At 38.6% G+C, this 17,360-nt stretch overlaps 1 protein-coding gene across 2 annotated transcripts in view; it reads left to right on the plus strand.

Moving 5' to 3' along the window:
* Positions 1–17,360, plus strand: part of CEP85L (centrosomal protein 85 like) — a 135,352-nt gene that overhangs the window by 63,255 nt on the left and 54,737 nt on the right. For both annotated transcript variants that reach the window (XM_036379810.1, XM_036379809.2), the window contains exon 3: positions 7,267–8,033. In XM_036379810.1, coding sequence (XP_036235703.1) covers positions 7,267–8,033 — 767 coding nt within the window. The remainder of the gene's footprint in view (positions 1–7,266; positions 8,034–17,360) is intronic.

Consider the following 17,360-nt stretch of genomic DNA (forward strand, 5'->3'; position numbering starts at 1 on the left):
GGAGTGAAAATTTACTCTTGGGCTTACCTGCTGTTTGCTTTAGACTATTTGCTCAGATAAAATCTGTAAAATATTTTCTGCTTCAGTTAAATATCCCATGGTATTGTATTTGTCACTTTTCTTTTAATGAATCTAACATTCATTTTAATTCTCTAACATTGGCATCTGGAGTAATTGATTAGGGTAGGGAAAACAAGAATAGAATCTTGCAATAGTTGACTTTGCTGTAATTTATTCTTCTCTGCTGAATAATCTTTTCCTGTAAAACAAATTTTTCCTGCTGCTTTTTGAAATGTGTGCCTGTTTGTCAAAGCTGCCCTTGTTGCACAGGGCCAATGCCTCACTTCATTTTGGAGTGGCAGCATCTCACCTCTATACACTGCTACTTTCCTTTACAGTCCCTTGTTATATCATCTTCTGAATCTGGGTTTCATTTAAGTGAGCTAAGTTGACCCAGATCTGGCTCAAGAGTAGAAGTTACTAAATGTTTTCGAAGACGCTTCTCTTTTGGAGTTGTGGATTCCCCAGCTGAGTATTATTAGCCTAGATATTACTGGGTAAATTGGCAGTTCACAGAAATATTAATAGGCAGTACTCTATCTTTTTTTTTTGTGTCCTGAAATACCAGTTCTGCTAGATCCCTTGGGCAAGACAGATCTACTTGGTGTGTATCTGGTATGTTGGGGGCTTAGGGGTTTTCTTTTTACTCTCTTCATATATATAGCTGATGAGTATTAAGACTTCGGGTTTACTGTTCCACTCACATTCACTTGCCTTTTTGTGTTTGTTTGTGGAGTTTGTATTTGTTTTCCCCTATCAAAAACTGTTGCACTGCCTTGGTACAGTCTCCCTAAATTCAACCTTCACAAAACAAACTGTTGTTAGAAGTTTTTGTTAAGCTTCATTTGTTGAAACACATGTAAATTTTATTATTTGAGTCTTATAATTGGTACTGCCAAACAGCTAGTTTAAAGAAGTTTATTTTAAAGCAGAATGTGGATCATTTTACTCAATATTTTCTTGCACAAAAAAAAAAAATCGAAACCCAAACCAGCTGTATAAGCCAGGGAAATGTGTATTAACTTTTAATGAGGAATGTTTTGGATGACAGGTCATTCTACCAGATGTATTTTAATGTCAGTTAGTACTGAGAACTTTGACCTCAAATCTGACTGCAGTGGCACATAGGAGTAAACTAACACTTTCTACAGAGCTTATCTCCTGTGTAGTGTCTTTTTAACTGATTGTGTAGGATCAGAAAAGCAAATCTTATATCTCTGTGTGCTTCATTTGGGTACTGATTTTGTTTTGATCACCCCTGTGCAATTCTCTGGGAAGATGCTCAGATTGCCTCATGTTATCTAAATTAAATGATGGAATTAAGAATCTTGGCTCTTGAAATGGGATGTGGAATGCAGAGATTGATTTGTAGTGCTAAGGTGAGATCATATGAAGGTGTGGCCCACTGTGTTACTTAGTTGTGTGTTCTTGCTGCTAGAATCTTTAGAACTTTGCTAATGAGGTTTTTGCCTGGTCTGCTATCTAGGAAGGTGTGGTGGCAACCTGATGTTAAGGTACAGGGATGACCTCTCAAGCATGGGACAACACTCTTTAAATAAATCAAAGCTGGTGAGTGTTGGCTGTGCCCTAATGAGGCTTGATCAAAGAGCGTATTTGTGAAGACTATTTCAGTACCAGAAATACTACAGCTTAATACAAAGTAGTAGCTCCTCTATGGCACGTTCCTTGTCAGTACTGTGTGCTAGGGGAAATACTGTGTTTTCAGGTAAATCTAAGTGAAGCAAGCAAGGCAACCTTTTACGTGGTAAGATGAAAACAGGATGTGAATAATGTGAAAACAGTGAAGTACCAGTTATTTTCTTTGAGTGAGTATTTTTCATTTGCTCAGTGAGGAGGTATAATTTTCTCTTATTCAGTGACAATTTCTTTGTTAAGCTTTAATAAATTTTAGAACATACTTGTTTTTCACTCGCCCTTTTTTCGTATTGTTTGCAAATTGAGAGTGTTGTCCTCATTACTTACTTTGAGAATGATTGTTGCCTATCACCTCTCTGTCAAACAAGGGAGAAGGTGTGTTTGCCTCAAGGGTGTGGAAGAGAATGAGAAGTCATAGCTGGGGAAAAGCAAATTCATTAGCTGTAGAGGAGGAGGATAAGGAAGATGGACACCAAATGGCCAGGTCTTAATAAATTAATGGGATATGTCAAGCAAGTTTCTGTTCAAGTACGTTCATGTGTACATAGCATTCCCTTAGTTTGTAAGGGTGTCTAAGAAGCTGTTTGCCATTTGCTGGAACTCAGTGTTACCTCTGCAGTTCTTTCCTTGCATAAGTGTGGATGCCATCCTGGTACTTATGACTGCAGCTTTTACTCTTTCCAGCATGGCTTTTTACTCTACTTACTAAAAATCCTTGAAAATTGCCTTGTAGAATTTTTTGATATCTGTACATTGTAGGAGGCGTGTGAGGCTGTCCTACCATTTATTCCTTCTTCCATCTCTCTATTATAACATTCCTCAGGGATAGCAGCGTTATCAGTATTTCATCTGAAACAAAGTCCTAAAAGCAACGAAATTGCTTCAGTTTTTGAAAATCCCATCTCAACTTCAACCTTATAAGTTCACATTCATATTATTCAGCATTGTACTGTTCAAATTATTTGTGAATTATACAGCTTTTAAATTCCTTCACCTTTTAAAACTAGCGAGTTTTTAGGTACAACTTGCATTCCTTTGGTATGCAACACAGTAGATTACAGAAAATTCTGTACAATTAATGTGAAACAAAGTAGAACTGACTTGGAGTTTGCAACCCACATCTTATGTAAAAGAATTCTGATTGATACTGGCAGTACAGTGATGGTGATGGTGGAAGGCAGTGAACTTCCTTCTTTTTTCCAATTGACATTAATTGGACTTGCTTCTAAACACCACATGACTGTTTCTGCTTTGAAGGCATAGATGTTTTACTGGCAGTAGGTATTTTAGCATTTAATACTATTTAAAATTAACTTTAGTTAGTATTACGTTTTTTCTCCAGTAAGTTTTTTGTTAGTTACTCTTTTATATTTGTTCCTTGCTGTTCAAACACAGAACTCTATAAACAAATAATGTTTAGGAATTCTTTCTCATACAAAACTTGTTATGAAAACTTGTCTGAACAGTTCCCTGCTTTTCTCCCACAGCTTTCTGTGATGCATGTTCTTATTTATTCTTTGGAAGAGAGTTATTTGCAGAGATTCCTTCCTTCATTCACCTCATATTTTGACATAGTAAACGTGAAGTAGTATGAAAAAGGCCTTTAAAAAGAATGATGAAGAATTCTAGACATTACAAAAAAACCAAAAATAACAAAAAACCCCCAAGAAACCAACCAAGCCCAGACTGTTCCTGTGAGTGCTGCTGCACCTTGGAAAGGCATGCTTTTGCTCCCAGAGGATGATGAGTCAGTCTGCTTAGGACTTTTTACAAGAACTGGCCTCCTGCCTGGCCACTTTGAAATGTCTCATTTGGCTCATATGATTATCTCTGTTGCATTAAGGCCTGTGCAGTTTGTGAGTAGGTACGCAGGGAGGAACACACATGTAGCATCAATACTACTGTAGTGGCACATCATCCCAATGTCTTTGTCTTTCAACCAACTCCCAGGAGAGTTAGACACTTCTCTTGTTGAAAACAGCTGTTTTGGAGATTTATGGGAAGCACCCACATGCTTGCATGGTAGATGGAGGACCCATGGCTCCTTCAGTGCTATGCTGGATGCTGGAATTGTTTGTGGCCTCTTGCTGGGGTCCATGCAGTTAAGAGGTGGAGAACAGTTCAGAGGAACTGAGGTCCTATAATGAATTCAGAGCTTTTGTTCACTAAACCACAGCCAGATTCAAGACCTTCAATTTGTATAATGGAGGCTTGACTTCCCCTGTTTATCTTCTGCTCAGTTAGTAAGAATAGTTCAGTTTATTTTCCTGGATTGGGGTAAACTATGTCAGTTGTTTTGGGGAGGTGGGTGGGAAGGAAGGACAGGAAGAGAAGGTCAGCTGCTTTTAATACTGGTGTTTTTGTCCATGATCAGGGCATTCTAATTATACCCTGGATAAAATATCAAATTTCAAAGTCCTTCACACAAGGAAGGTTCACCACTTTCCAGCAGCATTAGCTACACATGCATCCTATAAACACATATATCAAATACATTTTGATTTTTATTAATATTGGGTAACTATGTTAGCTGATTACTCTGCTATTGTTTGATAATATCTTATCTGGAATACTGAAGAATTTGTCAGAGGTGTATCTTATATGGGAGTTCTCATAAATAATTATTTATTAAATTTATTAAATTATACCAGCTGGTATAATTTTGGAGCTGGTATAATTTTGGTATAATTTTGGTATAATTGGTATAATTTTGGTATAATTTATAATGGCTGGTATAATTTTGCAACTTAAGTTGTTGTTGAGGGTTATGGTGAACCTTTTCTGACTTGTCTGTTTTGACTGACTTTTGGGCGACAGATAAGGATTTTAAGTAGCTGCATGAGGGTGGTGTGTCCGGCCTGAGAAATTACTTCAGAGGTTTTTCTTCCAGTAATTTAAAAAGCATAGCACAGGAAAATGCAAATGAGTAGAAAGTGTTCATTAACTTTATATTGAGGAGTTTCTTTCTTCTACCCCTTTTTCAGAAGAAAGTGCCTGCTGTGCTCTCTCTTTGTGATTAGTTTTTTATTAGGACTAAAATTGGTTCTGTTACATAATTTTCTATGCCAGATAAGCAGTAATTAAATATTTCAGAAGTGTAACACAAGATGGTAAGAAAGCCATATGAAATGTTCTTAATTTTTTATTCCATCTGCTGTTATTACATGGTAGAAATCTTGTAATGTGGTTTTAAAATAGCGTGCTTTCAATTCTCTTATTTATGTGGTTTTGGAAGTACTGAATCAGGTATGAAAATGTCATGCCTGTTAGAAAAGTATTCCAGGGAGTTTTGTGGTGGGCACCAGAAAAAAGTTATTAGGATAATTGAAAAGAAAAAGTTGTCATACAATCTTATTTCTGCTGAAAGGAAAAACAGTAGCATCTAGCTACTTTTTTATCCCCATGTCTCTTTCGGCTTTCATTAAAGAGAGCAGTTTTAAGCTTTGAAAGACTCTGGAGACACACAGGCTATGTTTGAGAGTGTTTGTAATCTTCAAATAAATGCCAGATCAGTGAAATAAACCCCAAGTAATCCCAAGGAGAGAGTGCTTTCAGGTCTGAACTGGCATTTGCATACCCCCACCTGTATGGAAGGGAAAAACCTGCTGCTTGGATAAAGTTGTCTTTGACAGGATTTGGCCAGATGGAGCTTATTCCTGTGACTAAAGAAGAAATAATATCTCTTAAGTTTCATGATTCTTTCTGTATTTTCTCCTATTTTAAATGAAATCTATTAATTTCCTGCTTTTTGTGTTGTGAGGTGTGTCCAAAGGCAGACTGGTTCTCTTTCCAGCCGAGCCTGCAGGCAAGGCAGACTTGAGCAATATGCTCTAAGAAAAAGTGTGAATTTTCTCATATGTTTCAGTGAGCGTTAATGGGAAGACTAATTAGGACAACTTGAAGCCAAAATTACCGTGTTTCTCTTTGAGACAAATTATTGGAGACATCCATTAGCTGTACTTGGATATAAGTGGCATTCTAAGTTCAAATCTGCTTGAAGAGTTTAGAATTGGAAGTCAAGACGTTTAAATCTTAACTCAAAATTAATTATTTTAAAATTAAATTTAGAAGAAGGAAAAATAAAAATCTACCACATATGAATAAGCTTGTAATCTAATAAATGAAGGAGATAAGGTATTTGTAATTATTATTGGTTTTAATTTCAGTTTTAAAACCATGTATGTCTAATTTTAAGTCAGTATTTTAGATGGAAAATGCTATATTAAATACTATAATGTATTTTTTACTATTTAAAGTTTTACAGATACATATATACAGGATTTCTTTCACCTTTCTCTTGCAGATGTAATATTTCTACTCCTAGAAATCTGTATAGCCTAAAACATAGGTCAGTTCTTTTCGAATCCTAATACACTCTTATTTTCTTTGGATATGAAAAGGCCTGGGACAGTTGCCTTTGCTGGACTGACTTTGTGCTGTGTCAGATTCAGCTTCTGGGTAAGGTTCAGTACAAAGGTTAGTTTTCTTGGATGTTACAATGCCAGCAGCCTCAAGCTGAGGAGTTACCTGTACAAGAGGAGAGGCATTTCTTTCTTCTGTGTATTTCCATCCCTGCTTTCCCCGAGGGTCTTTTCCTGAAGAAAAATACTGTAAGAAAAGTAACGAGAAAGAAGAGCCAAGAAATGCTGCAAATGAAAACAATTGGTCACCACCAGCTGTCTGTTCCCTGAGCAGCAGCCCCCCAAACCAGCCTTCCCCCAGTTTTATTGCTGAGCAGGGTGCTGTAGGATATAGAATATCCATTTGTTCAGCTGGGGTCAGCTCTTCCAGCTGCGTCCCCTCCCAGCTCCCTGTGTACCACCAGCCTCTTCATTGGTGGGGTGAGAAGCAGGAAAGGCCTTGATTATGTGTAAGGAGTGCTTAGCAGGCACCAAAATATCCCTAAATCACCAACACGGTCTCCAGAACAAATCCAAAACATAGCCCCATACCAGGTCCTGTGGAGGAAATGAACTCTTTCCAGCCAAACACAGCACAGGAAGCATATTTGGAAATCGGTGAGATCCAGAATGGATAACTCTGTCCAAGTGACCATTATTAAACTGGCTTGTCTACAGCACTGCCATTTTACCAAATGCATTTATTGAATTGTTCTGCCTTCAAAAAATGAGAAGAGAGGGGTGATGGAAGGAGAACGAGTCTTGGGGCTCCTGAGCACCTGTACTATTAGTGATATAGAAGCTCCTTAGCACACGTGGGGTGGGGGAGAAATCCATCCTGCCACCTTAAAGCTGGCAATGGTTTCTTTGGCTCACAGGCTGAGAATTCTATCTGAAGCTTCTGTTGCCAATGCTTAGTGAGCTTTTATTTTTGTTATCATGACACCTGAGCAAAATAAACTTGAAAATCTCACACTTTAATTAGTTTCTATTCTCATGGTTTAGAATGAGCTAGAAGGCCCTATTTTGTCAAGAAACCTCTTTCCTTCTATTTTTGCATTTCACCTTGAATTTGATATTTTGTCCTATCTGAACTAGTGTTAATGAGCTCTGTGTTGCACTTATTTACGTGACAAATTTCTCTTCACAGATCATTCAACTTCAAGTGGTACATCATCATTTAAGCCCAGCCGATCACTGGTTTCTATTCCCACTGCCCATGTGATGCTGTCTGGTGCCAGCTCTTCACTTTCCAAACACAGGGAAGCTTTCAAGTCTGATGGCTCAAAATGGAGTACAAGCTTTGTACGGTCAGGAGGGGGCAGAAATCAGGGAGCTCTGGACAATTCTCTTGACATGAAAGATGCAAGACCTGTAAGAAAATGGTCCTCCTTGTCTAAACTCAGCTCACCAAATAATTTCAGCCAAGATGGAAATAGTCATTCGGTGGAATACAGGGCTGGTACGGACAAAGCTGTGCCACCTCAATTAAGGACAAATGGGCCAAGTTGTTTGCATGACAGCATGGAGTTGCTGAAGATTGAGGACAAAGAAGTGGGGAAAAAACGATCTTCTCTACTGGACTGCAAATACAAATTTGAAACGTGCAGCAAAGACGACTTTGTTTCGGATTCCCCAAGTAGGAGACACGCCTTAGACTTGACCTACAGTGCCTTACCTGAAAGCAAACCTGCGGCAGGCGGCTGCGAGGCTTTCGGGCAGAGATACGCGACCCTGGGACAGCAGGCTGTGAGCGGCGCTCCCATACAGCCGGCTGTGAGGACTCAGATGTGGCTCAAGGAGCAGCTGCGGGCAAATCCCCTGGACTGCAGGCCTGCCGAGGAGCCCTACGGTGTGCCTGCATGGCACATGCAGCAGCTTGAAGACTTCAGAGCGGCAGGTGACCAGCCCATGCAGGTAAGGCCAGAGCTTGGTGTTTGCTGCCATCATGTGGCATCCTGGGTTATACCTGAGGAGTAACAGGCAGTTTTTATTGAAACAGGAAGGGAACAGGTCCTCCTGACCAGTATTTTACTGTTGCTGTTTGTTTCTCAATATTCGTTGTTTGTTGGGTTTTCTTTTATTTCTGCTGTCTGCTTACAGTTTACTGTGATTCATTGTGCCTGACTGCATGGGACTAACGTCTTCATGTGAGGCTGGGCTCGGGAAGAGTTCACCAAGTAGCCTTTTTAGTAGTTTTAGAGTAACTGTATAGTGGGGGAAATGTGAAGGTACTTTATCTGAAAGGGATTACAGAGGCTGCATTTATGCATTCAGCAAAATAAGAAAGACTTTTGTGTCGTGCAAGGGTGAATGAATATTCAATCTCCTTATGCCTAGCACTTAAAAACGGAGTTCGGTTTGATATTACTGCTTATTTTTTAACTAATAAAAATCAACTAACAGTAGCCAACAAATCTGGTTATTTTAATAAGTATGTGTGGTTGATGTATCATACCTGAAATATTTTTATATCGAGATTATCAAGCACATAGTTTTAAGATATATGCAACCCTTTCTAACATTGCAATTCACAGTCTTTGTTTCCAGCTCTTCCCCTAATGGGGAAGTACAGTTTGTGAAGGAAGGCAGTATTTAAAATCTACATGTTCATGTTTACGTGTGTAGTAAGTTTGGCTTGACTTGACAAAAAAAAAATCCCAATTTACAATAAATTTCTCTGAAAGGCATTTTAGGGTTAGACTAGGATATTAGCTCAGCAGAGATAATCTAGCAGTATGTTCAGATTTCCTCTTTTCTTCAGCCTGAAGTACACAAATGTAATTTAGAAAGAGTTGTGCTCAAGTGTTGTTGCTCCTTTTGTTGTATATTGAAGGAAAGAATAACAAGTTTAGAGATTGTTAACAGCCAGTTTTGCTCTTAATGGTGGTCTGATTTTGGTTTTTGGTGGTGTTTTGAGTTATTGTTATGTTTTTATGGGGTTGTTTTTTGTTGTTTTTTTTTTTTCTTTTTTAACAGAAGAAAAGTGAAGCCAATTAATATGGCCAAACAAATAGTAATCTCTAGGGGTTTGTCTAAAAACCTGACATTGTTACAGGTAGCCACCCGTTATTGCTGCAGAAGCCCTCATCTTTCTCTAAGCACTTCAAAGATTCTGATGCTGATAAATTCCCCAGGTAGGGAGCAGAGGCCGATGGGGTCCTCTCAGAACCGAAGTGACAGAGATGGGCTCAGTGCTGAGGCTGGGTCCAGGGCACTGCCAGCTGGACTCCAGGCAGCTGGCACCTGCTGGTGGCATTGAGGAGCACACAAAGGGTTTGGGAAGCAACAGCAGGGTACCATCAGGGAGCTTGGTCTATCCATTCATTCAAGTCTTCCCAAACACCTGAGATGGGTAGCTGGCTGCAGCCGCCAGTGCTGCTGTCTGTGAGATTTGTGATCAGGTTACTGTGCCTGGATTTAAATATACTGAATGACATAATGTTAAGGGTTGGAAGGGACCTTAAAGCTCATTTAATTCCACCCCCCTCTGCCATGGGCAGGGACACCACCCACTATACCAGGTGGCTCGAAGCCTTATCCAGCCTAGTCTTGGATACTGCCAAGGTTGGAGCATCTGCAACTTCCCTGAGCAACCTGTTTCTGTGTCTTCCCACCCTCACAGTAAAAAATTTCTTCCTAATATCCAGCCTTGAATTTCCCCTTTTTCAATTTGTACCCGTTACTCCTTATCCTATCACTGCAGTTCCTGTGAAGGAGCTCCAGCAGGCCCCCTTCAGATACTGCATGGTTGCTATGAGATTTCCACTCAACCTTCTCTTCTCCAGGCTGAACAGCCCCACCTTCCTCAGCCTGTTTTCACAGGAACAGTGCTCCAGTCCTCTTACCAATTTTGTGGCCTCCTTTGGACTTGCTCCAACAGTTCCACATTCTTCTTTATGCTGGGGATACCAGACCTGTATGGAGTACTCCAGATGGTTTTTCACAAGTGTTATTTACTTATTTACTTTATTTAGGCATAGATCTCTTCATCATCTTATATGTGCCTTTAAAGGCGCTTTGTTTAGGATTGGTATTTTAGAAATTTTTTTTGTTTAGATCAAAAGGACTCCCAGCTTTTGTCCTTCAGGTCTCAGAAGTGCTTTCTCCCTCTGATCATGTTTACGTACATATGAAGGCAAAGTTAAATGTTTGAAACAGATGAAGCCCTGTATGTGTTATTACAATTACTCAAAAGCTTTCATCCATGCAGGCATTGCTACTGAGCTGTGTTTGGAGGACAGAGCCAGCAGGGGGAACACAAGCATTATTTATCTTTGGCTTCAGTTCACAAACAGTGCTGCACCTTTCCAGGTTTTTGAGATTTGATATTTTGCCTAAAACTGGATTGTTTTGTTTTGTGGGGTGTTTTTTTGTGGGTGGTTGGTTTTGGTTGGTTGGTTGGTTTTTTGGGTTTTCTTGGGATTTTTTTGTTTTGCTTTTTTTTTTTACCTGTAACTTCTACATCTCTGTGGAGGAAATTCCTTATGCCCTTAGCAAGTGCTTCCATTGGCATGACCTGGAGTCATATTGCTGAGCCTTGAAATGGGATCTGTTCTATGTCCTCAAGTGAGATGTGGTTGTGAAGTAGGACCCAGTGAAGGTTAAAGTGTGTGCAAGAGCAGTGAGCCTTTGGGCTCTTAGAAACATCCCTTGCCCTCCTGTCTTTCTGACAGAGGTTACGCCTGTAAGGAGGAGAGATGCCAGAAGCAATGAAAAAACGAGAATGATTCTTCCTGTCTTGACACCTGTTTTTTAAAGAAGCCTCAGCATCATTCTGCTGTGGCCTTTTTTTAGAGATCACATGTACCTGGGAACTGGTATTTTATCATTTCTGAGAAACCAAGAAAACTGCAATCCCAAGTGAAATATATATCTAAGAGATAGAGTAGAAGGCATAAGAGGAAGCTGATGATTTATAAAAAGGGCAAAACCCACAGCTCTGTGTATTTTTTAATTATTCTTTTCCTTTGAGGATTACTTCTGCTTTTTTGCTTTTAATATGTATATATCCTGATGGAAATGTAGTGGGTTTTCTACGACTAAAAAAAATCAATTTATCATTATTTTTCTTTAAAACTACTATTGCCAAGAACAGAAAATACAAGAAACTTTACTTTTAACTGTTAATCTAGGGCAGCTTTGTGTATCTTTAAGATAGCTGAACTCTTCTTCCAGGCTGTCACTAATGAAGTAAGAATAGACAGCAGCAATTTTCTGAGTTGATTTTGGGGACTGATGGTTCAGGAACAGTTTAATAATACTCAGTAAAAATAAGTTTTTATGTCCTCACAGACTAGTATAGACAGTTGACTATAGAAAATGCTAATTCACAATTAATTTTTGTAAAATCAGAGAAGCTTTCTATTTGTTTACTCTAAAGACTAGTGGAAAGTATAATGTAACACCCCTCAAAAGCTGTTCCAAGGTTAATTACTTTCAAGCTTAAGATTCTCTGCTTCCTTAGTAGTCTGAAGTTGACTGAACTCAGTGGTATTTCTTATACTTTGCTTTCCAAATTATAAAGCCTGTCATGTGGCTTTTCCATTCCAATTGTAAACCATGGATTGTAAAGTAAAATTTCCTGTGCGTTGTAAGGGAAGCTCAGAGTGTTGGGTAGAAGACCTACAGCTGCATTGTGATTGTCCTTCAGGATGTGGTCAGGTTTGCAACTGCAGAAAATGTGCTGTGGAACAGCAGAATGCCTCTTAGAGAAGGTGCATCCTTCAGCTGTGGGTGTGATGTTTGTACATTTCAGAAATAAATCTCCAAGGAGAACCTGCTCTTTGGTTATTGTGTAACATTGTGGAGTTGCATCTGGAAATTCATTTCCTTAGCTAATGTGAGCTATTTAATGTATGCTTTTTGAAAATAAACATTCTCCTATGCATTTCCTAGGAACAGATTTTAAAAGTTCTTCAGCGTATGGAGTTCAGTTTATGCACTGAAACAAAGAAATATTGCTTTAATGAAAACAGTTTCCATGCAGAATTTATATTTCACCATATACTTGTTTAATTGTTTTCAATATACAGCTGATCTTTGAATAATGAAATGTGTGATAAGGACTGTATTAAGAGAAAAAAACTGCTTATTATACACCACATTTCCCATGTACTGAACTTGGAGGCCATAAAATCTAAATTAAAAAGCTCTATGTTTTCAAGCAATGGCATTTCAAAATTTTCAAGCAAAAGCAATTAAAGTCTGATCCTATTATATATCCTATTATCTGAATGCATGTAGGTACATGCTATGTCCTAGTTCCAAAATTTAGATTTAAAATGAAAGCATGCCTTTAAAATTGTTGGAGATCATATAATAAGAAGGAGAGCTTCATAAGATTGCATATCTACATATTAACTTTGTCTGGTGTTGCAAGCATCACAGTATGAATCTCTTTATTCCAGTGTACAGAGCATCTGTATGATTTCTGCATGGTGTGCTAAATAGTGTCAGAATATTGCAGAGATAATAGATAGAAATTACTTAAGTGCATCTTTTCCCTTTAATGTACCAGGTTTAGTGGGGTTTTTAATGAGGAAAACAGTGGATTGATCACACCATGTATATAAAAATTGCTGGAAATTAAGTTTTAATGTACTGAGAAGTTTAGAGTTATTAGAACAATTTTTGCTGCAAAGCAGAAAAGGAAGAAAGTAAACTGCATGCATATCTAAAAATTGGTAAACAAAGCTGTAAAAGTTTAATTGAAAGAAAAGTCATAACATTTGTCAGATAGCATTGTTGCCACATAGAATTTTATTCTTAAATGTCAACTCAAAGATAGGGTTTTTTTTACAATTCTCTCAGATCAGAAAATTAAAATTATTAATAACAATATTTTTCCTATATCACATTTTGATGAAATGATACTTTTCAGGAATAGGAAAGTTTTCAACATGAGGGATTATCACTTTTAGCTAGCAGAGTGAACTCCTTTAATGTAAGCCATAACTAAGCTTTTGACGGTCTGTTCCTTTTGGTGTGAAGTTGGTAGCCCAGCAAATGGGATTCCATTCATTACAAGGTGCTTGTAGGTTCAGTCTGGAGCGCAGCAAATGATTGGAAAGCAAACTTGGACTGTGCTTGATTGCAGAAAGAGTCTTGGCATTGGTTAGCTGATAACTTTGCCAGCTTTATATGTCATCTCTGGAAAATGCTTCAGTTTCAGCAGTGTATTTCAGCATTTGTTGAGGATTCTGTCATGTTCATTGCTGGTTGAGAGAAAAATACTGGGATTGTGTCTGGGCATTGTTTCTCCATGCTCTGACAGCAAAGTTTCTCACAGACTTCCTTGGTATTTAATTTTCGATCTGGAAATACGTGCTCGTTGGTGGCAGTAGGCTCATCTTCCTCAATTTATTAAAAAGGAATATGTGATTTCATTGTTTTGTCAGGGCCAACTGATGTCACAGTGGTTTCCCTAGGATAGGGAAACTTCTGAGTATAGAGAAGGTCATATAGACAATAAGCTTTGAGTAGTCCCAAGCAGTGAATAACCATTTTGTTGGGAAAACTGTTCTTATTCTGCTTTGGGCTAGAGTGGGTTTCCTGTTTGTTACAGTGGTTTTGGTGTGCTTTGAACCATCTACGTCAAGCATCAACAGGAATTTTCCTAAAACAAAACTATGTAACCATTACCACATATATCTCTGGTATATAAATTTACGGATTTTTTTAAAGCAGAATATTTCAAGATTATAAAAATAAATGATTGCTTATTGTGATGTAGCTGTGCAATGTTTTCTGCTTTAAATGCAAACAGATTGGAATTCATACTTCTATAACTATCAGCTTCAAAAAACTGTAGGTATGTAGTTTGCAGAAGCCATTATGCAAGAACCAAATGGTTATTGCACATATTTCAGAGCAGGTGAGAAAAAAGCTTTTGTTTTAACTATCTGTGCTGCTCTAGGCCATTGTGCTGCTTTGGCTGGGGCAGAGGCAATTTCCTTCATCATAGCTACACTTTGTACTTAGACCAATCCATAGTCCCATGCTAACTACTATACCATGAAGAAAATTAACTTTATTCCAGATAAAACCAGCACGCTAATGCTCTGTAAGCTTTGGAGCAGGTAGCATAGAGTGGAATGTGGATACTTACTAATGGCAGGACTTCCTTAAGCTTTCGGGTTTGCTGGGCATGCTGCCTTTTCCTGTGAAAAGTCTGTTCATAGATCCAGTTTAGTTGAGTCTCCTGCAGATAACTGAATAACAGCAGTGATCATATGGAAGTTCTGGGTGTGAACATGAATAGATCAGCTCTGTAATACACTCAGCACTCAGCAGTATATGTGTTGAATCAGGGATGTGCTGTTGGCAGTAGGAAGCTGGAGCTGGAGCCTCCCCCATCCATAAAACAACATCTGCCTCTTATGCATGTGTGTTAATATGCATATCTATGGCAATAAATTTACTGTACAATATATATATTTTGGTTTATGCTTGGTGGTTCTTGTGCTTGGTTCCTGTGTTTCACTTGGGAAAGTGAGATGCTAAGAGAAAGTTGTTTGGCTCCAGTGTGATATATGAAAATCTGCTTCTGGTCCCCTCCTTTCCCAGCACTTCTCATGTTTTTAGCTCTACCTTCTGGAAAATCATTCCAACAGAAGTGTGCTCTTGTTGGTCACTCTCCTTCCCAGGAGCCTGTGGGAAAAGTACATCACTCTGTAAAGAGCCACAAAAGAAGGTCCTGTAAGGAGTTTTTGCTGCATTCCTAGAGGTGAGGACAGGCTATGGACTGATGATGGCACTGGCAAGTAACAAGTGGTCTGTCAAATACGGCTGCAGGGCTCCCACACTGCTCACTTGACCTGTGCATAAGTGGTAAATCCTCTTTCTGAGGCTGGAGTGCATCCTGGGTTTGTGCAGCTGTGCCTACTGCTGGTGTATGTGCTGGTGCTAAGGGTCTCCTGGCCAGAGTTATGATAACCCTGGGTAATGGCCCTTTGTTTTTCAGTTGTTTTGACAGGTGCTTCTTTTGATATGCTGGTTAACAGAAGGCTTCTGGCTTTTGAGGTGTTGCAGTGAACCACAGGTGGTCAAAAAAAGCCAAAATAATAATAATAATAATAATAATGTTTTCATATTTGACCTTCACTTATCCCCACCTCTGCTACTGCAAGCTGCATTTCAGGGATATCTTTGTTTCCATTTACAGCATCTGTGCTTTTCTCTCCACAGGTAGTTTGATGTGTGCTGTCAACTCAAAGCTGGCATTTTGGTTTGCCTTCTTGCTGTCATTTCCCATTAAGTATATGTTCTACAGAAATCCCATTTTAAAAATTTGATTTCTGCTGTCCCCTTTTTGCAGAAGTTCTGTTCCTTGAGTGTTGCAAATAATTTGTAGATCTTTAAATAACAATCAGCTGTAGCAATGAGAACCTACAATAGCTGCCGATGCATTCCTGGGTTTCTTCGGGTACTCAGTGAGGCTGTAAGTGCTTTCTTCACTCAGTGGCAGGTGCACAGCTTGTGCACAGCTCTTAGGATTGCTTTCTGATAAATTTGGGGTGTGAACACATTCTCTGTAACTGTCAGATACTTCAGCCTCTGCAGACTTCACATACTTACACTCAGGTAGTCTAAAGTGTCTACATTATCATTGCAAAATCCACAGGGCGAAATCTGAGAAGGAAGCAGAGCCTTGCAGAGGTTCACATCAGCTTCACAAGGATAAATGCAAGCACTAGGACCAAGACAATGAGCAGAAAGTTAAGTAGCAGGTTGAGACCCCTGTTGTTGGCAAGATCCATAATGTGCATCAGTCTGCCCTCTTGTGCCTGCAGCAGACTCTTAATTGTAGCTTAGGGCTGCTCCTTCATTAGTAAGCTGTGTAGGTTCACATGAATTTCATTGTGTCCATAGCTCTTCCCCTGATTTTTAGTTTCTGTCACTTAAGAAAAAAATGGTATGCTTAAAATAGCTAGTTGTTTGGTTTTTTTCTGGAAAAGTATTCTGGATGCTCCTACAAGCCTTTTTTCTCAAATACCTTAAAAATAAAATTAAATAAAATTAAGGTTAATGATAACTTTCATTCCAGTACTGAAGAATTTCTGAAAAACTAATAATTGGAGGAAGGACTTGAATTTTCTTACACAGTTTGGCACTTCAGTGACTTTATCAATGTGTATGGTACTTCCCAGGCCCATCAAATTTTCAGAAGAATGAATATTCTCAAGACTTGGTCTCTTTCAGCAACAGACTGTTGAAAATTTACTTCTAAAATACCTCTGTGGGTGAAACACTGCTCTGCCCCCTGCTTTCTTATCTGGGCAAAGTGTCTGTCTGTTAAGAGAAATATTTCCTACCCTTCTAGGGTTTGGCATCGTGCACTGCAGCCACGTTTAGCTGGCAATGTGCTTTCTAAGGCCCACTGCAGTCTTGCAAATGCCTTACCAAGAATCTGGATTGAGCTGGCAGAGGATGTGTCCTTAGTGCTTTTAATAGCACATATGCAATTACTTATTTTAAGATAGAATTAATAACTTAACAATTGGGGTTTATTTATAGAAATATATATATACATGAGTGAAAGGAATATATAAACCCACTTAACCCTAATACTGCCAACAGTTGCCAAAACTTGCTTTTAATAATCAGCTACATTTTTAGGGAAGATCACAAGAGGGCAGTATTTTATAGTTTTTCATCTTATACAAAGGTGTAACTTCTGGCATAATTTTGCCTTTAAAGAAGAAAAAGCTTATAAAGCAATCAATTAGATATTACTACAGTAAATATAGGGCCTGTGTTAATTAACTTAAATTACCAGGGTTCTTACTGAGGGTAGCATCAGTTCTTAAAAGAATCCTTATAAATATGTTCTGGGTTTTGGTTTGTTCGTTTCTTCTTTTTTTCCCCCACTTTTTATCAGGGAGGTCAAAGCTAAAAGGATTACATTTGTGGTTAAATAACACATCTCTGGATCTTGCAGGATTTCACACAAAAAATTTCCAATTGTATTCTCCTAGGCACTATTCATTAATAGTCATACAAATACAGGTATCTAGTCTGTAATCTATAGTGTGTTTATATCCTTCCAAATATAAATGGGAACACTCTTTAAATGAATGTGTTCAATTACTCTGCTCTAATTTTGGTAGAGAGGATATAAGTAAAGTATGTTTCAGCATACATTAAAAAGTGTAACCATTTTTTATGATTATTGTTCTGTCTGTATCCCAGAATGGATAAGGTTGGAGGGGACTACCATCTTCCTGCTCAAGCAGGGTCATC

This window comes from Molothrus ater, chromosome 3 (assembly GCF_012460135.2).
Source record: "Molothrus ater isolate BHLD 08-10-18 breed brown headed cowbird chromosome 3, BPBGC_Mater_1.1, whole genome shotgun sequence".
Taxonomy (NCBI): Eukaryota; Metazoa; Chordata; class Aves; order Passeriformes; family Icteridae; genus Molothrus; species Molothrus ater.